Below are 26,141 nucleotides of genomic sequence, written 5' to 3'. Positions count from 1 at the left end.
CTTTTACTTGAACTGAGGGAAATCGGTGGTTAAATGAGAGAATAAGAAAAATGGTGAAGGGAAAGAGAAGAGAGAGAGGTAACCTAATCAGGGAAAGCTAATTTTTCCTGCTGTTTTCCATCACTTACAGTGAAAGGTGTTGCACATCCTCCCCCTGTCTAAACCCTTGTTTTTGCTCAGCACTTCAGCGCTCTCAAAAGCCATAATGAGGCATTCTTTGCGTTCTTTTGTCCTCTAATTTGTTTGGGAATCAAGTCTAAGTACTAAGTGTTGTCTAAGTACAGGTTTTTCTAGCCCTAAATAGAGGAAGGCTCAGTGCCATGAGAGGTAAATACAAATGGTTGCATGGCCAACATAATCTCCAGTGTCTAGCTGGTTTTCAGATGTCTATTTGAACAGATTGATACTTAAGGCAACAATTAAGATAATTCATTTTAGTTTTTCTTATTGTTAGATCTATCCATTATCAGACAGTGAACGTGCAGATGAATGTCTCCTAGGGATTTGCTTCCACGTTTATTGCAGAAATAACCTGACTTTGTATTGGTGGAAGTTGTTATGAGCAATTTGAAGAAGAACTGAAACAATTAACTGATTAATCAACTGACAGAAAATTGCCCAGCAACAATTGTTTTATTTTTATTTTTAAAGTTGTTAAATGAAGCAAAATTATCTGATTTCCAGTTTTCCGAATGTGAAAATGTTCTGTTTGTCAGTGTTATGCAGTATACAATACTGTAGAAACATCAGGGCATATTCATAGTCAGTACAATTCATCTGCATAGGACCGTGACTCTCTGCACAAAATTTCATGTTTCAGTCATCTAATACATAGGCTACTGACACCAGCCTTGACCAATTTGGTAGGCCTAACAATGCCATCAAGAAAAATGCTACACCAAACACATTTCAATTGACAAAAGACAGACATCTGTAGACTGTGTTAGTGTGGATAAAAGGATTTATGAAAGCGCTGAACAATAGAAGTTCAGATCACATTAACCCAAACTTTGAAACTGAATAGACTGAATACACACTCAGCATATTAATTAATAGCAGTGCATATACAGTAGCAGCAACACTAAGGCAGACCCTTCTCTGTTGAATCATGCAAGATCACTGTGGGAAAAAGAAGAAGCCTGCATCTATGTATGTCCTTCCCAAAAAAAAATGATCAAACCTCAAACTTGTCATTTAGAAAGAAAATACTTTCTCCCCCTGTTTTCACCAAGCTCTCTGTGCTCGTATAAAAGAGTTCCATCTGGTTTTGATGAAGCCAGATGAGGGAGCAGAGTAATAAGCATGTTGAGACCTTAATGATATGTGTCCTCTCTGGAGGAAAGATCTCATGACTAAGATGTTCCACAGTTTTTGCATCTTCGCCTGTTCCCTTGTGGGTCTCCCTGCTAGTGTTTCCCGTGAGGTTTAGAAATCTAGCTCAAGTAGGTGTCAGTACATGTTGCACTGCCAGAGCGTCACCAAGTTACCTTCTTCTGTTGCCTGTGCATGTTTGATTCTTTTGCAAGGAGGGGTCATGCAGATACAGGAAAAACATTAATACAAAATCTTTGCAGACTATTCTTATCCATTAAAGCTTGATATACAGCTATGTGAATCTAATTACTGCATGCATAATTTCAGGCTTTATAGATAAATCCATTTCATAATGAAAGTTTTTTTTACAATATATTCTGATTCCTTTCCTTTTTTGGATTTAATTGTCTACCCTCATACCACTCCCTAATTCCTTTGCTTGCCTAGACAGTGTATGGACCTACAAAGGTGTGTCTCCAAATTTGCTAACGTGGCTCAAAATGAGTCAACATACGGACACCCACACCCACACAGGCACACTTACACTGATACATTAAGTGCCTTCATGTTCATACAGGCAGCATTTAAAACTTTGTACCCTGGAAGGAAAGTGGTTTTTGATGCCTGATATGGTGTCAGGCGGGGAGGGGGGGGGGGGGGGGGGGGGGGTTGGATGTGATGTATGCCCACCTCAGGGCAAGAGAGGTGAGGTTTAGCAGAGATGAGACACACCCTGCTTTCCAGCTTAGCTGTCAGCACATAATGACTGCATAGGGGGGCATAATGGAGGGGCTTCGTGCAGATAAGCCGCAAAGACCCTTGATAAACTATGAGATAAATATGGGACTTAGGACTCAGTGTGTGCAGGGGTTGAAACTGTAAAGGAAATCGTTGGTATTTTTCTACCTGGACACTATTTTCCCATCTTTTTTTGTTTAAGTGACTAATGAGGCCAACTGTTTTGGAAATTTGTCCAGTATTGAGCCAAATCACTTCAGCGAGCAGCTGTAGGAAGGGCTCCACTTTAATCCTTGGGGACAAGAGCCCCCTGTCAATGTACATCGACTAAAAGAGGCCACTGACTCAGATTGACAATCCTGGTTGGTTTGTTATGGTTTATAACCAAGTTTTGCTCATTGCAATAATTGAGTCGAATGCTATGTTCCCCTTGCAAAAGAAGTACACTCAGTTGTTTTGCAGCTGTAGCCTTACTTGGCGTGGTATTACCAGCATCTTATGGTTGCTAATAGTACAGTGGCTAATAATAGCAGATTTAAGCAATCTACATAGATGTTGTTATGTACAGTAAGTGACAGTACTGAGTCATTTTCCTCTTCTGTGATTGCTTCTCTATTGTGCTATTGTTGCGTAATGTTTTAGCACATACTAACGTCCAGTAATTGTCACTTGTTGCCATGTGCACCAAAGTTTTAAGACATTCCTACTTGCCATTTGATCTGATATAGTCTGAACTATACTGCAGTATCATTAGAAATCTATCACAGAAAGTCGTTAAAGTAAGTTTAATTGAAACATTATCTTAGAAATGTGCTCAGAATTTTTGTAAGAGGAAATCTTAAAGTAATAATCTTAAACTATGTTCAAGTAATGTCAGTACAATACATTGTGTTCCAGACTCTACCTGCACCTCTCTGGGAAAACCATCTGGTTTACAGGAAGTAATGTGTTTCCTCTTATTTTTTTTAGTTAAATACCACAGAACAGGAAATGTGTAGTTGGACATTGAAGTGATGGTGAATGTGGCTAGAAAGATTTTTGGCTACAGCGAAACAAACATCAACACTTTGCAGAACTAGACGCAAAGGATAGTTTGACTCAGACATTAGAAATGCATTGCAACAAGAAACATAGATTGAGAGGCAGAGAGATAGGCAGGCAAACATTTGGAAATGGAACAATTTTCTGATTTCGAAAAAGTTTTTGATTTCTTAGAATTGTCAGATCTAAAATACAAACACACTCAAGTTTTAAGCTGCTATATAACTGAGTGAATCAGTGATGTTGAGGGTGTGGTCATGTATCTCTGGAATCCACAGCAGCCCTTCCCAAAACCATTACATCCCCCATCACTTCTCTTTTTTTTTCTCATGATTTTGTAATGTGAAATGTTTGAGGAATGCTGTGAATAAGTAATGATTAATGATGATTAGATATGAGTTTGTGACTGTGTGACTGAGCAGACTCAATAAACTTGGTGAGTATTTGTTTTAATGCTGGTGTATATTTTATTTTATTAAATATTATTCAGTACAATCTGTAAAGAGGAGGAGCATAAAAAAATATCAGCACAGAATTTTATGATGTACAATCCCTTCTGACTCAGCTTGTGTGTGTGCTATCTTGCGCAAAAAGAGGCGATCAAGTGATAGGACTTGCAGGTTGCCACACCTCATCCTCGCCCGCCTCTACTACTTCTTCTTTGCTTGAGTGAAAGGAAGGGGTGTGTCCAGAGCCCTACCCACCATGTCCTCCACATACTGTAGAGAGCCACTAAGTACACACTCGCACATCACATAGGAGGACAGGTCCAGACTTTATAGCCCACAGGCAACATTTAATATGAAAGGGATAGAGTGAGCGAGAGAAAAAGGGAAGGGAGAAAAAAAAAGCATAAGGAGGAAAAAGAAGGGCAGAGCCTAAACCAGCAAGGGAGTAAGGAGGTTGAGAGGCAAGAGAGGAGAGAAATCATAGGTTTGTGTAGTGCTGAGTGGATTGTGGCTACAAGACTGCATACTTTAAGACGAACTGAAGGCCAGAAGGACAGATAGACTCAAGAAAAGCAGAAATTCCTACCAAGGAGGAAAACCGGCAAGGATATTTTATCATTAGGATTATTATTCTGCGTGAGAAGCAGCACTGACAGACAGTGGCAATGACCAGTCCGCAGCAGAAATACAGGAATTACTCCACTGACAGCTTGGGCAGAGAGAGGGTGCCCTCAGATGAAGGCTATTACCAGGGGATGCTGAAGGCTACGGACGGCAGGAAAGGTACCAGTATGGAGGCATTTAATGGGAACAAAAGTATTCGCAAGCCTTAATCGTGAGATATTTGTTCCCATGTGTGTGAGATGCCACAGGGCAAGAATTAAGTGTTTTTCTTAGAAGAGGTGAGAGGAGCTTTTTATTTGAATGCAGTGGTGGATGATGTTCAGGCTGTAGTCATTTCTGTCTACAAGAGAGTTTTTGTTGAATCTTGATTGGCGACATGTTGCATAAATGTTTTATGTTGTACATTAGTAAACTCATCTGTCAAGAAGGGAAGATGGAGGCTCTTAAGCTGACTAATGTCTTAATTGTTGTTACAGGCAAGTTTGCTTTTATAACATCATACGCAGCAATATTTCATTTCATTACACGCATGGCAGGCATAGTTTTTCTTTTGGACTGTATTGTCCAGTGTTTCTTCACACAGTGGTGGATACTCCCCTTTTCTAATACATCAGCAGCTTCCTCACGTCGTATTGGTCAGCAAAGCCCATTCACAGTTTTTTTTTTTGTGTGTGGCATGCATGTGTTTTAGGGTGAATGAGTCACTGTAGCTACAGTCTATTTGTCTTCAACAGTTGCCTGGATGAATGATGTGCTGCATTTGCTTTTTTGATTTTTAATTTTTTTTTACCAAATCCCGCCCCTCCCTGAAACTCTTCAATCAAATTCATGCCAGTTTGACTGATCTCTTACTGAGATATTTCTACAGTTAGACACAGAAGAGTAGCATTCAGTACACTTTGATTCAGCCATTGTGATCTTTTGTCACACACAACACTGATACTAGCCTGAGGAACTATTGATGTTTGTACTCTTTTGGACCATAAACTCCACACCTCCCTGAAACCAGTTTGTGTCTAGTGACATCTGATACTTGGAAGCTCACTCAGCCCCTATCCATTAGTGCACCCAGCCTTTATAAAGAGTAATGAGTTCATAAAAATATGTCATTTGCAGCAGTTGAAACAGGATTAGGTGACATGGTATGAGCAGAATGCCAAGACCCACAGGTCAAAGTATAACTTATATGGGAAACTGCTTAGTCCACAGCCTTTTGGGAAACCTCCCAGTGTTGTTGTTGTTGTGTGTGTGTGTGTGTGTGTGTGTGTGTGTGTGTGTGTGTGTGTGTGTGTGTGTGTGTGTGTGTGTGTGTGTGTGTGTTTGTGTTTACACGTTTCCCCTCTAGGTTACATTTTGCCCTCTGGACATCGACTGGACATTGAACCAGAGAGGTCACATTGTAAAGCTCAGTCCCTGTAGGATTAAATGACAAACAAGGAGGTCAAAGGTCTATGGAGGTTTCCATGGAAACACAGTCCCATAACACATTTGCAGAAGTTGTTGTTGCCGCCCTCCTAGAGCAAAAAATGTAGCCTCTGGACGCCTATTTTTTGCTAGCACTGAATCACTGCCCTTTGCTTTCCATTGCTGGTTATGTCCCTGGGCAGCAGACAATTAAGTCACTCCCTCTGAACTGATAAGGACTGTTGCTGTGTTGGTGTTCATAGTTCACCATGGCATAATGTGAATGGAAATAATTGTTGTGTGACTCAGCGAAGGTGGGTCTCTCAGTAGAGGATCATGAAGTGGCATGATGGGAAAGAACTCCTAAATTGGTATGTTTAATTATCAAAGCGTCACTTGTCATCAGGTGACATTTACTTCACCACAACCTTTGTATTACATAGATTATCAGAAAACACAATCACAACCTCAAACCATGTGTTGTTGTTTTTTCAAGTTTTATTTGAAAGTAAGTAGAAACAATACAGGTGGTGGGTGGATATAGGTTTGTTGTCTTAGTGGGTGTGTTGCTTGCCAAGATCAAGCTGTTTCTTGTTGGAAAATTGTTCTCCTTAATAGGTCCGCCATGTCTTGTGGTCTTCACACAACATGCAGAGCGTCTCTACAACACAACGTTTTGGCTTTGACGATTGACTCCTATTCTGAATGACTGTCTAAAAGCACAGTTGCCAGCAGCGTCATAGTCATAGAGTGAGACATGACCTTGCAGACATGTTTCCTAGACGATAGGGGCGCATCTGCCAACAATGAATGTGCTCTGATGTGGTCTGACTCAGGTGCAGGCGTGCACAGTCAAGTGCAGTTTTTCCACCCAGTGATACATTTTTTGTCTGCTTCAATATAAAACGAATCATCTTTTCATCACTTACGCAACTGTCTGCATTGGAATAAATCAATCAAAAGCCAATTTTCTTTGGCTTGCAGAAAATTTGTAAATGTTTGTTTGACTTTTCCTTTTCATAACTGTCTGATGTTTGACCGTGGTTTCTCTGTTTTGCAGATGAACGAGATCGAGTACAGAAAAAGACCTTCACAAAATGGGTGAACAAGCACTTGATAAAGGTAAGTGTCGGTTCGTGACTTGAACTCTGTCTCACCATTATGCTTTACATGAATTTACATACAAACAAGGTACACTTGCACATAATAAAGGAAACTTCACCAAATAAGTGGCCCCACATTTCACTTTCAAACACATGAACACATGGTTGACTACAGTGGATAACAAAGGGTAAACTTCCCTGTTTGTGGTCCAGGCTTAAATCATGTTCCAGATGTTTGCTCATTTAATCATCATCCAGATTTGCCTTCAACCACAGGATGTTATCTTGAGTGTTTAATAAATGCTGAAATTTAGATGTGGAGAGTAGAATTCAATGCATCTACTCTTATTACAGTTATAAAATAGCTGATCTTGATTCACATTTGTGTTGGAAAGAATTGCAATGTGCTGATGAAATTTTACACTATGAACAGTGATCAAAACAATAATAAGAAAGATAGGTCATACGGAAGGAAGTTTTCTATATAAGGAAGATAAAGTTTATGAGATTATGACAGTTTAACCATTAGTAGGCCAGAGTCAACACACAGAATGACATTGATTTTATGCTGGCAAGCTGCTGCAACACATGTTTATGACAGCAGAGTGATAGCTGTCATCAGATTCCTTGAATATAATGTTACGTTATGGATTGTTTTGAATGACAGGCCATTATTCCACAGAACGAACGTAACCCATCCCTCACCTGTGCTTTTTAATGTACGTTTCTCAAAATTAACATGCATACCTTTGTAACCTCACATTAGCTGGTTAGTCATTGTTTCACACTTGGTCACTGACACTGTGCCATGATGAGGAGGGAGGCTTACCAGAAGTCCAGTCTGTCATCAGCTGAGAGACTGTGTAAACAATCCATCAGAGCTCATCCGCTCACACCTACCTCACTCTATTCTCAAACTGAGATCTGAAAGCCGTCTAATACATCACACATTCAGGGAAGTAAACAGGTCAGGAAGGGTCCATACATCTCACTCTGGAGTTTCTCATTAGGAGTAAAAAATAGCCTCTGTAACAAAATACCCCCTCCCCCAGAGCAGCAAAAATATCCCTGCTTGTGCCACTTTTTCTTTCAGGAAAGTCCCATTGGCAACAATGCATTTACACCCTAATGCCATTAAGTGCTTCCACATTCATTTATATATTCACTCCACAGACATACTGTAGGACCATTCATTTTTATTATTTTTTTAGAAATGGAACAGAGGGGAAAAATAAGCACAAAGAGTATTTTCCTTTCCATGAATGTGCAGCGCTAACGTATTCTGCTACCACCGTATGAGAACATAGTAACTCCCTCTTGTTTCTCTTAAGTGTTCACTGCGAATTTTGGAGGGTGAGTCATAGACATCTGGACTCACTTAGTTTCATCTGAAAAGGCAAATTCTGGTCTGGGCCCAAAGCCCATGGTGGTTAAGGCCAACAGTAGCACATGTGCTGCACAGACTCCTGGGTCTGGGCGGCTACCTGCCTTCATGCCCAGCCTAAATTGAAAGGCATGCATTGATGCATGAGGATCTGCATAAGTTACAAGTATTCACATCAATATTGCGATCATTGTACCTTGTGTAAAAAGTTATATAAGACAGAGTTTTGTAATAAAAAGTTTAAAGGCATACAAAGTTAAACATTCTAAAGGGTTGAAAGATGCCCCACACTTATTTTAAATCTTAACTTTTCATCTCAATTATTCTTGTGAGAGCTTTTCACCAGTTGCCACACTTAATCCCTAAGATTAATTTGGTAGACGAGTACAACCCTATTGGATACCATGTATTTTGTAAATGTTTGTTGTTGCAGCATCAAATGACTATATGAGTATATTAGCTTTATTAAATGCATGTGACTGATGTGTTTATAGTTCACAAGGCCATGTAAAATGTGGCATGATAACAATATTCTTATCAGAGTTTGACATAATCAGTTTAGCAGTGAATAGCAATAAAGAGAAGCAATGTCTCCACCTATAGTCTGAAAGTGGCATTGAAGAAAAGGGCACATATTTGGGAGGGAAAGTGTTAACTGTGAGACTGTATGTGTAGGGTTAAACTTATGTAATGGATTAATGGTTGGCTTGACAGGGGCATACTATAGGCTGAGTTCAGCCATAAAGAGCTGTAAAGGGCCACCGAGTGGTTTCCCCTGTTCAGTAAATCATTTTATATTGCGCAAGACGGGGTGGAACACCACACCAGCTGCAGAACTACAAGCTGCTTTCTAACAGATTCATGCAGACTACAGTTGATTCAATTAAAAACTACAATTGCTGCAAATAGATCTGGGAGTTTTATATGGCTGACAATGAAAGAATCAGATTCAGAGTTTAGAGGAATTGCATAAGATGACATACATATAACATAGAACCTCAAGCATGTTAATTGTTTTTCTTCTTAGACAGCAGATCATTGACAAGTGGAGGGACCAAGATGAGGGTCTGTCAGCGATGTGTACTTAGGAATTTTCACCTTGAAAACTTGACAAAGCCGCTCTTTTCGAGTCTGAGAGAGCAATCTGTTGCCTAACACTACTATTCAACAGCACAGGCAGTCAAATGGAGCATAACTGTAGCCCCTTCAGTACAAACTAAGTGAAGGGTAAGGCAATAAGCTGTTGAGAATTCACAAACTGAACAAAGGAAATGAACAGTCAAATGTCATGCCATGTGTAAGTGATACTTGTGTTAAAGCTGAAGGATTTTCAGTGTGTAGAGAGTGAACCCTAGTGGCCACTTTGTTGGTTACTTTCAACACACTTGGCCCTATACTGAATGTTCATCTACGTTCAGGTTGAATAACTGTGTTGCAACTCTTACCAACATTAATCAGCCACTGTTGTAACTTGCAAGGGAAATTTACTTTCATTCCACTTTAGGGCCAAGCTGTCCTTTCCTTACATGACCAAACACACCCAGTTGAGAGATGCATTTACTGAATGACTAGTTGAATCCAAATGTTTCTTTTTCTCTGTCTCATCCTCCATCATGTTTATCATCAAATCTTTTCAGTTAACATTATAAATTTCATTCTAGTCATCGGTCTTCATTTCATGGTCATTCAGTTTTGGTATTTCATCGTCTCCTTTCATTGTTTCCATTCTCTTTTTTTCTGCATTACTTATCTGTTTTCATTCTCCATCTCTATCAGGATTGGAGAGTAGAGGTAGGTACAGTGTTAGCACGACCTGACAAGACTGTACTATATATGTTTGTAAGCATATCGGATGTGCATGGAGAACTGTCCCCTCCTTCACAGTTTTCCCCCCACTTTCTCTTCACATCAAGTCTTGTGTTTTCTGGCGTTGTCTCAATACCCTCCCTTACCTTTCTTTCTTCACTCTGTCTGGCTGCTGTGTCACACCACAGCCTTGCTATATAAACAATTAAGCAGTTTCAACGGTTGATTAACTGTGAGTGCAACCACAAGAATGAAGGACTTTTTAAAAATTGTATTAATTCTTTTTTTTTTTTTTTAAATGTTCACCCGAGCACCTTCTTTTTCCTTTTTTTTACTTCACGATCCCATCTATCACCTGTCAGGAATGACAGCTGCCATTTGACATTTAGAGTAGGCTGAGGCTTATCTGCTTACAGCTATGCATTCCTGACCTGTGTAGAATTGTACTCGTGATAAGATCACTCTGAGCTCTGTAGGAAACTTATATAACCTCTCTTCCAACTCAAAGCTGATTTAAAATTACAATTTTTTAACATAATTTCGGCAATTCATTGGGTTTAAAGTGTCAGCAGGGTTTAGACAGACCTCATATCACCATGTGGATACATCAGCCACTTTTGCAAAAGTACCAGTATAGTTGTTGGATGGAAGACTATCCAAAATGAACCATTACAATACTCCACTTGGTCCATACCAAGAGATGTACAGGTTTTCTCATGAAAGATGGGTTTTATAGTTTACTTCATGATGCTTGTGTTTGGATTGCTTACCAAAATAATCTAATGTTAACTCTATCTGACATATCTCCTCTTTTCTTTTGTCTTGACAGTCACAGCGTCATGTAACAGACCTGTATGAAGACCTTAGAGATGGACATAACCTGATCTCTTTGTTGGAGGTCCTCTCTGGGGAAACACTGGTGAGTAGCCCTAATGTTTGATCTTTGGAGTGGCAAACAGTGCCCAATCCCTACTTCTGTCATACCTGAACCATACTCCATCTAAACCCAAAGCTATTCCTGACTAATAACATAAGCCTATCATAAGTCAACCTGGATTATCATGCCTGTGGCTACAAATTGTTACCCATCACAGCCATGTTGTCAGTCAGGGGCTAAACCTGAGCTGATCTTTGCTAAACAAAGACCTATTGTCTGACTCTGCTGACTCTTGAGATTTCTGTCTATCTCAAGAGCAATCTTCTTAACAGCCATCTTCTGTTCTTCTTTTGCTTTGTTCAGACATGACTTCTTATAAACGTTCAGTCTCTTAATTTCTCTCTTAAACCCTACACATCATTTTGAAGCCAGCTGTATTGTGTTTATACAAATCTGTACTGAAGCTTCTCTGCTGCAGTAGTTCATTGCTCTTTCCACCAGCTCCTGCTCTGCTCATCTTCTGAACGCCTCTATAGCCATAACACATTAACTCCACTTTGGCCTGTTTGTGATTCTGATCCATGGTTCTCTTTCTCTACTCCTCTTCCTCCTACTTCTCCTCCTTTCCCTCGCTTCCTATTTGCTTTCTTTTAACTTTCCTCTGTGCATCCGATCTGGCCCTCGCCTCCTCTCTTTGCACTGCTCCTGATGGGGCTAGCCGAGGGAGAGAGATATGGTCAGGAGTGTTCGGTTGGTGAGTGGGTTTGTAATTTAAAGTTGGAAAATGACATAAGTATATCTTTTTAATCATTCACCCACGCTTTCCTATTGATTTGGCTGTGCATGGTTACCAGACCTCCATAGCGAGTCAAGTTTCATTTCGGGTTGGCCTTTTATGTTTCTTGTTTGTTTCATCAACAGGCTTGCTTTAACCATTTAGCTGCTGGATATAACTACAAATATTCAGTTATCAAAAGGTGCTGCTGACACTTGCAGCACCAATTGATTAACTTGGCAGTGTTTGGCAAGCAATACTTTGTTTTGCATATTACTATTACTAATAGATTTACTGTACTTTCTGAATTTGTTCAAGAATGAGCTGAGTTCTGTCTTTCAGTTGATGTTTTGTTGTGTCTTGCTTTGATTTACATTTGACAAACTAAGCATTATGCAAGATGATCTTAGTTTGCTGTCAGATTACTTTCATAATATTTCATTTTTTATCTATAATATGGCCAGCTGCCATTTCAAATAGCAGGAGGTGAAAACCAATAACCATTTCAACACATGTTTCAGTGAAAATGACAATAATGATGTAAAAGTGATCATTTCATGTAATATCTCAAAACACAATTAAATACTTTTGTCAAAATTGGAATGAGCCAATACAAATTTCCTGCTGTAACTATTTTTCCAAAGGGTTTATTATTTCCGTCAGATTCACTTTTTCCCTTTCTGTGGGATGGTGGTGAATAATAGGACTAAGCCAATGAAAACAACATTTTAGGATCAGGAATTCCACACAATACATACACACATGCTGTAACTCAAAATATTTACCCGCCTGACTGAATTCCTAGTTGATGACTTAGGGATTCAACAGTCATTCCCATTTTTCTTTCCAGTAAATGTCTTCCAGTCCAATTTTCTGTTCTCCTTCTCATTTAGTTCTCCATTTTGATGATTTTGATGCTTCCCACCCTCCACTACCAGGAGTACTCTCGAAGGATTGTCTCTGAAAGTGGATGAATTTACAACTGCCTACAGCGTTATTAAATCTTTTATCTGTATCTTGTCTCTGTCCTCATCAGCCCAGAGAGAAAGGCCGCATGAGATTCCACAAGCTGCAGAATGTACAGATAGCACTGAACTTCCTCAAACACCGGCAGGTACGGCACATCAAAGGATACCTACTTTAAAAACCTAAAAACAAATATACAGTTGCAATCCCTTGTCATGAGATACCTCATTGTGTTAATAACCATTAAAATAATCTACTTTTACTCTGGTTTGTTTTCTCAGGTCAAGCTGGTGAACATCAGAAATGATGACATAGCAGACGGGAACCCAAAGCTGACCCTGGGGTTAATATGGACCATCATCCTCCACTTCCAGGTCTCCTCTTCTGTCAGTGTTGTGTTCCGTTGTATTAATGCTCTATATCCTTGTGTCTGGGATCTGCACCTATCAGCTGCAATTTCCCTTCTCCTTGGAGCCAATCAGAATGGATTCTGCTCTTCAAAATTCAATTTTCTATGAGAATCATTCAAATCAACTCGTATTTTTAAATTTACCGTAACATACCAACACTGCTGTCAAGTGTTGTTGTGTGTTGCAGCTAATTTATGAGCAGTATAAAGAAATAAAACTCTGTCATGGGTGTGTAAGTATGAGTCACTCTCTGACTCCCAAAGGAGAGGGTGTGTCAGGCTGACTTGTTGACATGCTACACTCCCAGCCACATCCCATATACCCAGGCCTTTTCCTGCTGTTCCTCTGTTTGCCAAGAGCTGCCAGGCAGAAATCCTTGGGTATCAGAATAATAGGCAGAGCCACACCCTCTTATATAAAATGGTTTTAAAAAGATGAAGCCCAACACGAGACACAAAGGAGGGAGCGGTGTGCTGAGGTGATCTAGTGAAAGTGTGATTGCCCTCTAGATACAGTCTTTATATTCTGCTGGATTGTGGTTGCTGGTGAGTCACATAGGATCATTTTCAAAGGGGAAGATAGAATTTCCTTTTTATCATTCAATCTAGTGTTAAGTCTTACAATCTGACAACCCTAAATTAATTTGATTTACAGGGAAAAACTATTTTATACTCTCTGAAGTTTAAAGAAAAGTACATGGAAGAGGTTTGTCATTGCAAGAGTTAAATGAAAGTGACACAAGGAGTTAATCCAATGAATATAGATGCCTTTTTATTAAAGCAGCCAGTTATATAACCACATTGGTCTCTACAGACAAATTCTTATTAAATAATTATTCCTCGTTTCAGGTTTGCAAATTTGCGAGTTAGAGCTATGAAAAGTGGAGAATTTGAGTGGCACAGACCCCACATTCATACACACAACACACACACACACACACAAAATGAAAACCCAGTGCCTATGACTCATCGTTCCCACCCCCTGATTCCACAAATGAAAATGTATCTGGATGCCACAGCCACAGCAGCACTTTCCCAGACTAGACCAGACCAGACAGAAATCCTGCTGCGTCCTGTCAGCCAAGTTAGAAGCAACATCACTTAAATCCAGTAATCTCCAAATGAATCTATAAATTACTAAAAGACTGTATTCAACCAGGAATGATATAGATATTCCCTTCAACAATCAAATATTAACAATGGTTGTCCTGTGATTCTGGTAAAATTTCATCTTTTGGTTTCCACTAATGGCTAATTATTTCCACATTTCTTCTTCTTTGTATCAACCTACACTATGTATACACAATGTGTCTGTTAACATACAATCTATGCATGCCATCTCAGATCTCAGATATTCAGATCAATGGCCAATCAGAAGACATGACAGCCAAGGAGAAGCTGCTGCTCTGGTCCCAGAGGATGACTGACGGCTACCCAGGCATCCGCTGTGACAACTTCACTACCAGCTGGAGGGATGGCAAACTCTTCAACGCCGTCATACACAGACACCAGTGAGTGTTCAAAAATCATTCCACAGTGAATAACAACACAATGAAATGTGATAACAGCCCAGACAGAAAAGTCTTCTACGGGTCCTGCATAAGCATTTACCCACCATGTTTGGTTAAGAGATATTATACAGCCGAGTGCATAAAGATGACATATTCCATTCATTCATTTCATATAAAATAAAGTAGTTAGTTCAGTATTGTCCATCCAGTGTTAGTCATAGTTTTGAAAGTTGCAGGGCTCTTGTCATCACTTTTTTGATACCACCAGTAATGTTGGGGCTTGTCATGACACATCGCCATCCATGAATTTTAGTGAATATAGTAAGTGCACACGGCACACTTTCAAATGTCAAATTATGCTTCATAATGCCAGTTTAAACCTGCTCCGAAATTAAGTTCTGTCCTCAGTATTGACAGGATGTGCATATTTCTGAACTTATTTTAGACATGATAACGATGTGTTTTTTTAAGTTGTATGTTATTTGAATAGGGAGCCAGTTTGCAGCATAATACAAATAGTTGAATAGTGTAGAGTCTCTATATTGTTGCAGTAGCATTGCTGTAAAAAAAACATATGCACTATTGTCTGATAATCCATTCTCTACCCTTAAAAAACATTCTTTTGACCCATTTTCTACTTATTGCACCACTCCTGACAGTACTGGCTCATGCTACTGTAATAGAATCTGTATTAATGTCTCTCAGTGAACATTTCAGGCCTGTAGATTAGGAATACCACAGACAGGCGTTGGCCATGACTAATACGTTACCACCTTTGGTGCCGTGTTGAGATAATAATTGCTTTATTAAATATAATTAGCTTAATAAATAGTTGTGAATCAAAAATTTACAAGCTAAGATCTGATATCATTGCTAAATATGTTAATTCCCCATGAGCTGTTTTGTGTCTTTATAGTATAATTAGTGGTTAAAGTTAGCTTTGTGTATGAGCATCCTGGGAAATGAATGTACATTTTTTTCTCAGGAAGATTTGTCAATACCGTTTCACATTGGTTGGTTTTCTTTTCAGATGTTATAAGAAAGGGATTCATGTAGAGTCCAAAGGGCAAACAATAAGACAAGCTGTATAAGATGAGAGAAAGTTAAATGATGCATTCTTTGAAAACATTAAGGATTGAACGAAAGAAATGCCTGCAGGGGCAGGTTTTCTTAACTTGAGTGACAAGGCACATAAAGCTGGATTAGTAGCTGCCTTTCATAAAGGTAAAGGGGTGTGGTGTGTGGGCGTGACTGGTCCACTATGTGACTACTATATGAAAACTGTGGCGTTACTTCATGCCTCAGCATAATTCATTGCATCCTTGTGCAGAGTGTGTATTGGTTTTGCTGCAGTCCTCCAGGGAATTCAACATTCTCCAGGCTTTCCGTTGATGTTGGTGTGAAACTTTCTCATTTGGATTTACAACTACTGCTGAATTTAACTGTCATGCAGAGAACCTTGATGAGAGAACAGTAGTGATTTTTTACTACTCTGAGGCTTTTTCATCTGAACAATCCTGCATGAGGATTAAGAGGATACTTCACATGATGATGGAGGCCTGACAAGATGCATAGGATGGATTTACATACAAACATCAATTCATCAAAAGATTTGTTAGCATAAATGAATGCACTTGTAATTCCAGCCACTAAAGCATAACTTCTTTCACTGAATAAGGACTTTCTAGAAGATAGTAAGATGCTCAGTTTTAGGAAGAAGTCAAAGCTGAAGAAGAAGAAGAGCCTGAGCTTGACTGGCAGTGTGTCAGGATCTGTCGATGTGGACACCCGTGTTGTCATGATGTGTGAGGACATCCCATCTGAAGAAACCTCTTGGGACTCAGGACAGGGTTCGCACAGCTCAGGGGCCCGTTCAAGCAGTGATGAACTGGGTCGTGAATGGAGGTCCAGGGGAGGGGAGGGCCAGAGCATGAGCAGCACCCCTAGGCCAGCAAACCAGTGCTCCTTTCTTGACATTCGCTATGTGGAGTCTTCTCCTCTGCATCGACAGAATTCAGGCCATTCCTCTATAAGCATCAGGGATCTGTATGAATTTTCACCTACTGTCGCTTTGTGCACATACTGTGTTTATTCTATATCATATCTGGTGCTGTAGGGATATGCAATGCACATTTACATTTGTGCATTTGGTGATCTGTCCAAAATAACTTAAATGTCATATACATGATGGATGAGGTTCTGTTACGTGTTCAGTTATCTAGTTCTGCATTCTGGAGATTTGACCTTTTGTCTGTTCTCGGAATCAAGTTGTAGCGTGCAAGTGATGTGAAATATGGCAGACTAAAATATGTTAGTTGCTCATTAAATTACCTTCCTCGTATAGATGCTCTTGACATCTGCCAGAGTCAAATGCCTAGAGGGCAAAAAGGCAGGTGCTTGTACGGGTTTATCAGAGAGTTTTTTAAGAATATTTCGCTGTGGGCTAAAAGTCTTTAAAGGTGCAGCTACCTGCTCTGACTGGGTTGATGGTGATGACTTTTAAGCTAACACAATTCCAATTCCCAATTTACATTTTTGAGATTGATGGTGTCTGGGCAGATGTAAATACATAGAATACACCATGCAGAGAGTATAGCCAGTTATGCTTTTAAAGTTTAAAGCATTTGTATGGCATTTGTGAATATTTTTTACCCATAAAAGTTTAAGAATGAAAAAAACTTCATAATTTTAGTGAGGCACTGCTGGTGATTAATTGCCCATACTTGTGTTCCCTCAGTCCCAGACTCATTGACATGGGCAAATTGCACCATCAGACCAACCTGCAGAACCTGGAACAGGCCTTCGTTGTAGCTGAGAGAGACCTGGGAGTGACACGCCTACTGGACCCTGAGGGTAAGACTGACGTAAAGACACTTTGAATTGACCCACATAGTGTTTTTGTTTTTTTTAACACTGACATTTTTAGGCAAAATCATGTGTATTATGCTACAATAGTAGTTATCGAAGCAAATGTGGGCAACAGTGCTCAACTCAATCACTGTATGTGTAGAGAAGGTAGCACTCCGTGACTATGTAGAGGGGCTGAATTGGATCAATGTCCAAAGACAGTTAGGATTTGGTTTTAATCTGATTTGTGCTACTTTTTTTCGTTTTTTCCTGACTAATGTTATTATTATATAAAGTCAAATAATCTACAGTCATATGATATAATTATACATTATCCTTCTAGATGTTGATGTTCCACACCCTGATGAGAAATCCATCATCACTTACGTATCATCCTTGTATGACGTCATGCCTCGGATTGATGTACATGACGGCGCCAGAGGCAATGTGAGTAAAACATATGAATCCAGCTTGATTCAAAACTCCAAAATATATTTTTAGAATGCTATAAATAAATAAGACTCAGGGTAACATACACAAATGTTTGCTCTAATTTGATCAGATTGAGTGCTTGATCCCATTTAATCGAAACTGAAGAGGCTTGTGACTCTGCTTATAAAAAAGCTTTTGTCTGCAGTGTTTTCCACTGTGACCAATGTGAGTTTTAAAGAGCAGTGGAGGTCTTGTGAAACCAAGTAATGCATGAAATTAGCAACCTGTGGTGTTTACACTGCTTAAGCCAAAGGGATAGGCTCAAATGTGTGTTGTGTGTGTATTGTCACACATAATCTGTTCACATAAAACATGTAGGTAACAAACTAAATTCCTAGAAAAATGTAATGATTGGGCATTTTATGTTAATGTATCAAGTCTAAATCTTAAACATATACAGAAGTGAATGCTGATTTCACTATTATAATTATTTCATCAATGTCCTTAAAGGGAAACTTTGGTTTTGACTGAAGTTTCCTTTTAAAAGTAAAGAAAAATACAGATATTTCCTTTTAAAAGAGTACAACAGCACACACCTAATCAGAAAATAAGCTACTATCTTTCTCCCACCATTGTCTTGCTCTCCCTGTCTCCCACTTTCTCCTCCAACGCTGCCCCCTTCATCAACCCTCTCACCAATCTCCTGCCTCCTTGTCCGCTCACACAAGACCTGGATTGTTGATACCTAATTGAGTTTAGTGTGGTGTGTGAGCGGTGCAACATGGAGACGCAGGAGAAGAAGAGCTCTCCTGTCTGTTGTTGTTAAACGCGTTGCTATCTTTTCTGCTGTGTCGGCTGCAGGAGCTCGAGCTGCGCTGGCAGGAGTACTACGAGCTGGTGACTATTATCATCCAGTGGATCCGCCACCATATCGTGATCTTCGAGGAGAGGAAGTTCCCCGCCAGCTATGAGGAGATAGAGGTGAGATGTTATGCTCATAATACGCTGATTTCATGTCTCCAGGTCAGGTATTTGTCTTTATTTTGGGTGTGCTTGCAGTCCAGCAGCACAGAGATTTCTAAAATAAAAAGTTAATTCTATGTTCTGGTGTTAAAAAAAGACAGATTGCAACATTTTTCACGTCTTATAACTTACACATTGTTCAAAAGTAGTTTTGGCGGCTATTCATTGATGGATTAAACACGACACAGTTACATCATGTCTGGCTGCAGGCTGATAGAAGAAACTGTATTCATAGACATTGTTTCACTGTATGTGGGGAAGTGCTGATGCTGGGAAAATGCAGCCAAAAGGCAAATATTATTAAATGTAATCCTCAGGAGAACCACCATTGTGCCACTCCCAGTGCTAAAGAACAAAAGCGTAGCGTGACTTTGGTAGTTTTCTTAATTCTGTTTGAAGTCAAATAATAAGCAGCAGAGTATAATCTAGAGAGGCAGTTTTAGGTGTGCTTTCTAAAAGCCCTCAACAAAGTTAAGATGGTTGATTAGGTAAAGTGGAGATTGTGTAATATTTTGCTCTGGCAATACAGGCAGTGAAATTACATTAATTTGACTCATTATGAGTTAATTTAATTTACAAAGGTCATGAGAATGCATGAATTAGACAATGCATGAAACGAAGAGAGCACCTCGCTACAAGCAGGCCATTAAAGTGCAGACTGATGTGTTACCTTAATGTGTTCATCCTATTAAGGAAATTAGGATTTTGAATTGATTTAACAGGGAGTAATCCATTTAAAAAGCTTGTATCAAAGATAGCAGCATAATAATGTGTCATTTACATAAGTCAGGTCAAGGTTTCAGTATGTGTACATTGTAGGCTTTTTAGGATTTTTTGTGACATATCAGAAAGAAAAAACATTTGAGAAAAAATAGAAAAATCTAATTGAAGATACAGCTTCAAGCATGAAAAACGAAAAATTCTCAATTTGATTTATCTTTTTGTTTTCCTTTTTTTCTCCAGCTTCTGTGGCGCCAGTTCTTGAAGTTCAAGGAAACAGAGCTGCCAGTGAAAGAGACTGACAAGAACCGTTCCAAACACATCTACCAGTCCTTTGAGGTAAGCTAACCCACTTTTTCTTTCTATTCCTTTGTATTCTCTTCTATTATATTCTATTGAGTAGTGATTTATGCATTGTACTCCTACTTGCCCACAGAGCGCTGTGCATGCTGGTCAGGTGAAGGTCCCTCCAGGCTACCATCCCATTGATGTGGAGAAGGAATGGGGCCGACTCCATGTGGCCATCTTGGAGAGAGAGCGTCTGCTAAGGATAGAGTTTGAGAGGTTAGCATACTGGCACATGTGACATAATATGTATTTAATGGGATCAAAATTTGAATTATAGCCTCGGCGTAGTAAGAAGGACAAGATGAACACAAATATACCAAAACATTCTTATAAAGGAGTTACCAAAATGTCTTATTATATGTTATTAATATTATAATTCAATTTTGACCAGAGTTGCCCCCATAAAACAGCTGTGAATCATAGCCGAATGTTTTGCCATCTTCTATCTAGCAAAGAAGTGATTCAGTAAGTCTGCAAGTTCAAAACTGTTTCTTATGTTGGCTTGTATCAAAATGAGAAGGCTGTGTAAGAACTGCTCCTCATAATTAGGCACATAAAATATATAATCAGCATTATTAGTCCTGATGAAACAAAATGAGACATTGCTCATGTTGTGTGTATTTAGAGTCGTGTCACGTCATGCCTGAAAAATGGGTTGGTTCATGTCACAAGATGGTCTGGTCATCTTGCAGTCTGATAGCCTTGTTTATGGCTCTGAGATGTGGAATGAGTGAATGAGCAGACTGGATGTCAGAAAACAGCAACATTTTTGTCTCGCTCTGCACTGTTACATGGCAGAGCATTTACTTTAGACACAATGAGAGTATGAGAGGAACCAGCAGTCTCGTAGCTGGAACTTGAATCTGTGAGATATGGCATTTATGACTGATCCTCATAGACTAGAGTACTTGCTGAAACGCAGATGGCCGTAAGTGTTTTGATTGAGTTGTTAGCTTTAACTCTTGCCTGTCTAAATGGACTTTTGGTTGGGTACCACAGGCTTTTTAGTCCTGAAAAAATTGACATGTTTGTAATATTCCGATATATTTCAAACTATAGCCCAACCATGGAAAAGGTCACTAGTTAAAATTCATTTTATTTTTATTTTATTTTATTGTTCTTGTCTTATCCAGACTTGAGAGGCTCCAGAGGATTGTCAGTAAAGTCCAGATGGAGTCAGGGCTGTGTGATGAGCAGCTCAACCACCTGGAGCAACTGCTGCAGACGGTGAGTCCCATATAATCCTAATAGTAAGACTATACCACTGTATGCTATACAGGTGTGTTTACAAAACTACAGAGAATCCAGGCGTTTACACATCACGTTAGGCTATGTGATTTTTGTTTTTATTTCATTGTGATTAAGCTCACAAGTTTTGAATTTAAAGACTCTTTTTTCCAAAACTTAACACATTCATTAAAAAGACTTTGCTATAAGAATAATGTACCTGGAGTCTGTAGTCTACTATTATAGTATAATCTACCAAGACAGCAAAGTGAAGTAAAAACTTTTAGGAATCTCTAGTATCCTCCAGGCAGAAAGATCCTATGCTGATCTGTCAGTCAATGTCACTCACCTGTGTTTTCCCTCCTGATTTGAATGATGTTTGAAAAAGAACATTTGTTGTTTTTTGTCCCTTCAGGACATTCGTCTGCTGAATGCAGGGAAACCAGCTCAGCACACAGCAGAAGTGGAGAGGGAGCTGGATAAGGCAGACCAAATGATTCGCCTACTCTTCAATGATGTACAGATACTCAAGGATGGGCGCCACCCTCAGGCAGAGCAGATGTATCGCAGGTGGGTACAATGTGACCTCTTACCAAAAAAAATATTTTGTTAAAGAGCAGTTCAAAGACATTTGTCAAGCACTTAAAGATCATAGAGTAAGATGTTGGATTTTTTTTTAATCTCCACAGGGTCTTCCGCATCCATGAACGCCTGGTGAACCTGCGCACTGATTACAACCTTCGTCTGAAGTCTGCTGTGACTACATCCCAGGTTTCTCTGGTACAACACTCTCAGCAGACTTCCATGAAGATGCGGCCTGAGTTGGATGATGTGACCCTGCGCTATATCCAAGACCTGCTGGCCTGGGTGGAGGAGAACCAGCGTCGCATTGACGAATCTCAGTGGGGATCTGATCTGCCCTCTGTAGAGTCCCAGCTGGGCAGCCACAGAGGCCTACACCAAACTGTGGAGGACTTCAAGTCCAAGATTGGACGAGCCAGGGCTGATGAGGTAGTGATCTTATCAGGGTTAGGATCATGAAGAACTTTGCATTGTTGATTTGAAATATGTAGATGTGAATGTATGTTTTGATGTTTTTGTTGCATCCTTGCTATTTTTCAGAGCCAGCTATCTCCTATCAGCCTTGGCACGTACAAAGAATACCTGGGTAAACTGGATCTACAGTATGGCAAACTACTGGTAAATATGCAAATTGAATATGTTTTTAGTTTGTGTAGATAAGTTTTATATTTTTGTATGATTGTCTGTCAACAAATATGTGTGTTAACACCTTTAAATTGTAGTTTATATGCTATGTCTATGTATACTATGGCTAATTTGATTTTCTTTCCTCTCAGACATCTTCCAAGTCCCGCTTGAGGAACCTGGAATCACTCCACAACTTTGTCAGCGCTGCCACTAAGGAACTGATGTGGCTAAATGAGAAAGAAGAGGAGGAGGTCAACTTTGACTGGAGTGACAGGAACACCAACATGACTGCGAAAAAAGACAATTACTCGGTGTGTCTCAGAAGTAGAACAAGACCTCTGATTCTGTAGTCACATGATTCAGTCTTATTTTCTTTCATTTCACAAAGAAACAATGAAACAAAAAAAACATAATTTTTTTTCCAGGATTGTCATTTACTGTTTCATTTGGATCCTTTAGGGTCTCATGCGAGAGTTGGAGCTGAGGGAGAAGAAGGTCAATGACATCCAGGCCACAGGAGACAAGCTTATCAAGGATGGACATCCTGGCAAGAAGACAATTGAGGTGATTACAACAGTACTCCCTATTTCAACAGAAAAATATACATACAGCATACACTAAAATGTACCTGCTGAGGCCTAAACTAACCCACTGTCACCATTTCTTTTACCAGGCCTTCACAGCTGCCCTACAGACTCAGTGGAGCTGGATCCTCCAGCTATGCTGCTGTATTGAGGCTCATCTCAAAGAAAACACAGCCTACTACCAAGTATGGAGCACTGATATAAATCAATACAATTTCCTTGACCCTCCAATAAACATCTATCAATAAGAGAGTACATTTTTCTGTCCTTCATGTGATGTCCTTTCTTTGCAGTTCTTCACTGATGTAAAAGAGGCTCAGGACAAGATGAAGAAAATGCAAGAGAACATGAAGAAGAAGTACAGCTGTGATCGCTCCACCACAGCCACACGCCTGGAGGACCTGCTGCAGGATGCTGTGGTGAGTGATCATTGCTTACATTACATACATAGATGGACATGCTCACAGATGTTTCACTTTCTGAAGAAAACTTAAAGGAAAGATGAAGGGTACATACATCAAGATTGCACATTATTTTTTTATTCTAATCAATTTTGTTTTTGTCATCAACAGGAGGAGAGAGAACAGCTGAATGAATTTAAGACTCTTGCAACTGGCCTGAACAAGAGATCCAGGTCCATCATCCAGCTGAAACCACGTAACCCTACCACATCCATCAAAGGCAAACTGCCAATTCAGGCTGTGTGTGACTTCAAACAGCAGGAGGTTAGAATGACAACTTCTCAGTATTTAGATTTTAAATATGTTTCATAGTTGTTAAGGGAGCCAATGTATGTCTTCTTTAATGTGCACACCCCTTAATCCTGGATTCTGTTTTGGTTTTGCAGATCACTGTCCACAAAGGAGACGAGTGTGCCCTCCTCAACAACTCTCAGCCTTTCAAGTGGAAGGTCCTGAACCACGCTGGACATGAGTCAACAGTGCCATCTGTCTGCTTCATGGTTCCACCAGTCAACAAGGAGGCCGTGGACAGTGTGTCTAGGTGAGAACAATAAAGCAAAATATCTACTGATCTCTGTTGTAGGTCTGATTACTACTTTCAACCAAGTGGTATAACTATAATCCAAAAATTGATCTGGACGTACTGTATTTGACAAATTATTTACAGTTATAAATTACACAACATTCATTATGTTATCCTGAAGCAGCAAGGTTTATGATAAGATAACTTTAGCAATGTCCTTCACAGTTTCTGACAACTAATCCAATCTCTGACACTAATAAATGCTATGGTATGACTTCTTAAGTACACTTTGTGTCTTAATATTCACACTATTCCTTCATTCCTGTCCTTCTCCAGTCTGGATGCAGGTTATCAGCAGATGGTGTCCATGTGGCAGACATTGCACATAGACATGAAGAGTCTGCTGTCTTGGCAGTACTTGATGAGAGACTTCACTCAGATACGCTCCTGGAACATCACCATGGTGAGTTGTGGATAGATGTAAACCTTTATTAGTTTGGTTTCTATTATCTTTTGGTTCATAGTCAGTCTTTCTTTCCAAATATGAGTTACATAGAGAGTTAATTGTCCTTTGTATGAATAATGATATGGGGATTGACAAGGCCTTTAGAGTCTGTTATTTAAAAAGTATGTTATTTATTACATTGAGTGTTTGAAATCAAATTCAATTACAGCAGATTCATTTGTTGCACTGGAAAGACTGGAAACACTAACCTTGATCAAATTAACAAGCAAACTGTTCAGGATTTTTTTTTTTGCTTAAATATTTCTATATATTTTAGACCATGTAACGAACCAGACTCCAAACCAAAAATACATCAATAAATTAAATTACAACCAATCAACCTCTTTCAAAAAAGAAGTGTAATTTCATTGAATAAGTCCTGCCTCCTAATCCCTCCCCCATTTTTCTCCATTCTGTGCAGTTAAAAACCATGAAAGCAGAGGAATATAGGCTGATTATGAGGAACCTGGAGCTGCACTACCAGGACTACATGCGCGAAAGCCAGGACTCGCAGCTCTTCGGCCCAGATGACCGCATGCAGGTCGAGGAAGACTACAACAAGTCCACCCAGCATTTCGAAAACCTGATTCGCTCCATGGAGAAAGGTAAAAGCTCCACTCCAAACATCAAATGATCTTTTGACTCTTCATCGATATTTCAAGGGAATATACAATAAGTGTATAGCAACTTTATACTTTCAATTCACCTTTCAGGGGTAGTGCTTGTGCTCAAAGGTGAGTGCTGGAAAACCGGTCAAAGCAACAGCTCACCAAGCTTGTGTGTGTACACGCTTTAAAGCTTTGGATGAGATGTTAAAAAGATTGTTAATGTTTGAATAGAGTTCTGAGTGACAGCATGTTGTTTTGGTTTGGTTGTAGACATATCACCTCATAGTGTGATTGCTGAGGTAGAAAATAATTGCTATATACACTATGCTTTGAATGTATACAAGCTCTGTGTGTTTGACACGACACAAGAAGAATTGCATGTATACTCATGTTTTAGTGCACTGTGAATCTGTGATTAACATAGCAAAAAACAGTGATATGAGAATATGAGAAATGTTTGGGAAGACATGCTGGAGTCCGTGTTACATATCAACAATACCAAATCATGACCATAACATGTTATACTGTGACATGTACACAAAACTCTTATCTAAGGTTTGTGAACAGTATTTTTTAATTTATTCAGTATTTCTATATTATGAGCTATTACACCCTTCTTCCTACAACCTCACTTTAAGGATAAACAAAGTGTTCATATATTCTCTGTTCTAAATGAATACCAATGCTGATACACAGGTCAACAGGACGAGTCTCTGTGTAAGAACTACATCTCTGAGATCAAGGACCTGCGCCTGCGTATAGAGAACTGTGAGGCTGGGACTGTGGCTCGCATTCGCAGACCTATGGACAAGGAACCTCTGAAAGAATGTATTCAGAAGACAACCGAGCAAAAGGTTTGTGCTAAGACATGAGTTTAATTACCATAAAGACAGACAAGACCACTCCAGACAAGGCTGCTACTACTCTGTGCTCTGGGGATGAAGCAAAAATAAGTACAGTACTAACATCCTTTTTTCAAGTGGTAATATGTCTTCATTTAGAGAAATTGTATTTAATGATCCTTGTGGTATTTTGTGAATAATGTATCATGAGCAAGGCTATTCAAAGCCTAATAAGCTAACATCTTAGGAGGGAAAAAACATCTAGACTATGATTCTTGGCAGCCTGATGGCCCTGGAGGCCCAAGAAGTCCACCCACAGAGATGAAACATGGGTTGAAAAAAGGAGAAGCAAATGTATAATTAGATGAAGTAATTCTGTAATTTAATTAATGGAAAGGGCTTAACACTTTC

The 26,141-nt window shown here is 39.5% G+C and overlaps 1 protein-coding gene across 6 annotated transcripts in view; it reads left to right on the top strand.

The window, feature by feature from the left end:
* Positions 1-26,141, top strand: part of plecb (plectin b) — a 135,202-nt gene that overhangs the window by 91,288 nt on the left and 17,773 nt on the right. For 3 of the 6 annotated variants that reach the window (XM_053327821.1, XM_053327823.1, XM_053327819.1), the window contains 23 exons: positions 6,631-6,692; positions 10,693-10,782; positions 12,552-12,629; positions 12,763-12,855; positions 14,235-14,401; positions 17,139-17,254; positions 17,592-17,695; positions 18,542-18,661; positions 19,667-19,762; positions 19,860-19,987; positions 20,905-20,998; positions 21,414-21,568; positions 21,688-22,009; positions 22,121-22,198; positions 22,357-22,518; positions 22,667-22,771; positions 22,881-22,976; positions 23,085-23,210; positions 23,364-23,516; positions 23,639-23,793; positions 24,112-24,238; positions 24,702-24,885; positions 25,585-25,742. In XM_053327821.1, coding sequence (XP_053183796.1) covers positions 6,631-6,692; positions 10,693-10,782; positions 12,552-12,629; positions 12,763-12,855; positions 14,235-14,401; positions 17,139-17,254; positions 17,592-17,695; positions 18,542-18,661; positions 19,667-19,762; positions 19,860-19,987; positions 20,905-20,998; positions 21,414-21,568; positions 21,688-22,009; positions 22,121-22,198; positions 22,357-22,518; positions 22,667-22,771; positions 22,881-22,976; positions 23,085-23,210; positions 23,364-23,516; positions 23,639-23,793; positions 24,112-24,238; positions 24,702-24,885; positions 25,585-25,742 — 2,969 coding nt within the window. Of the gene's footprint in view, positions 1-6,630; positions 6,693-10,692; positions 10,783-12,551; positions 12,630-12,762; positions 12,868-14,234; positions 14,402-17,138; positions 17,255-17,591; positions 17,696-18,541; positions 18,662-19,666; positions 19,763-19,859; positions 19,988-20,904; positions 20,999-21,413; positions 21,569-21,687; positions 22,010-22,120; positions 22,199-22,356; positions 22,519-22,666; positions 22,772-22,880; positions 22,977-23,084; positions 23,211-23,363; positions 23,517-23,638; positions 23,794-24,111; positions 24,239-24,701; positions 24,886-25,584; positions 25,743-26,141 lie in introns of all 6 variants that reach the window. The other 3 variants (XM_053327820.1, XM_053327822.1, XM_053327818.1) reach the window with 1 other exon arrangement.

Source organism: Scomber japonicus, chromosome 10, assembly GCF_027409825.1.
Source record: "Scomber japonicus isolate fScoJap1 chromosome 10, fScoJap1.pri, whole genome shotgun sequence".
Taxonomy (NCBI): domain Eukaryota; kingdom Metazoa; phylum Chordata; class Actinopteri; order Scombriformes; family Scombridae; genus Scomber; species Scomber japonicus.
This window is presented reverse-complemented; position numbering and strand designations above follow the sequence as displayed.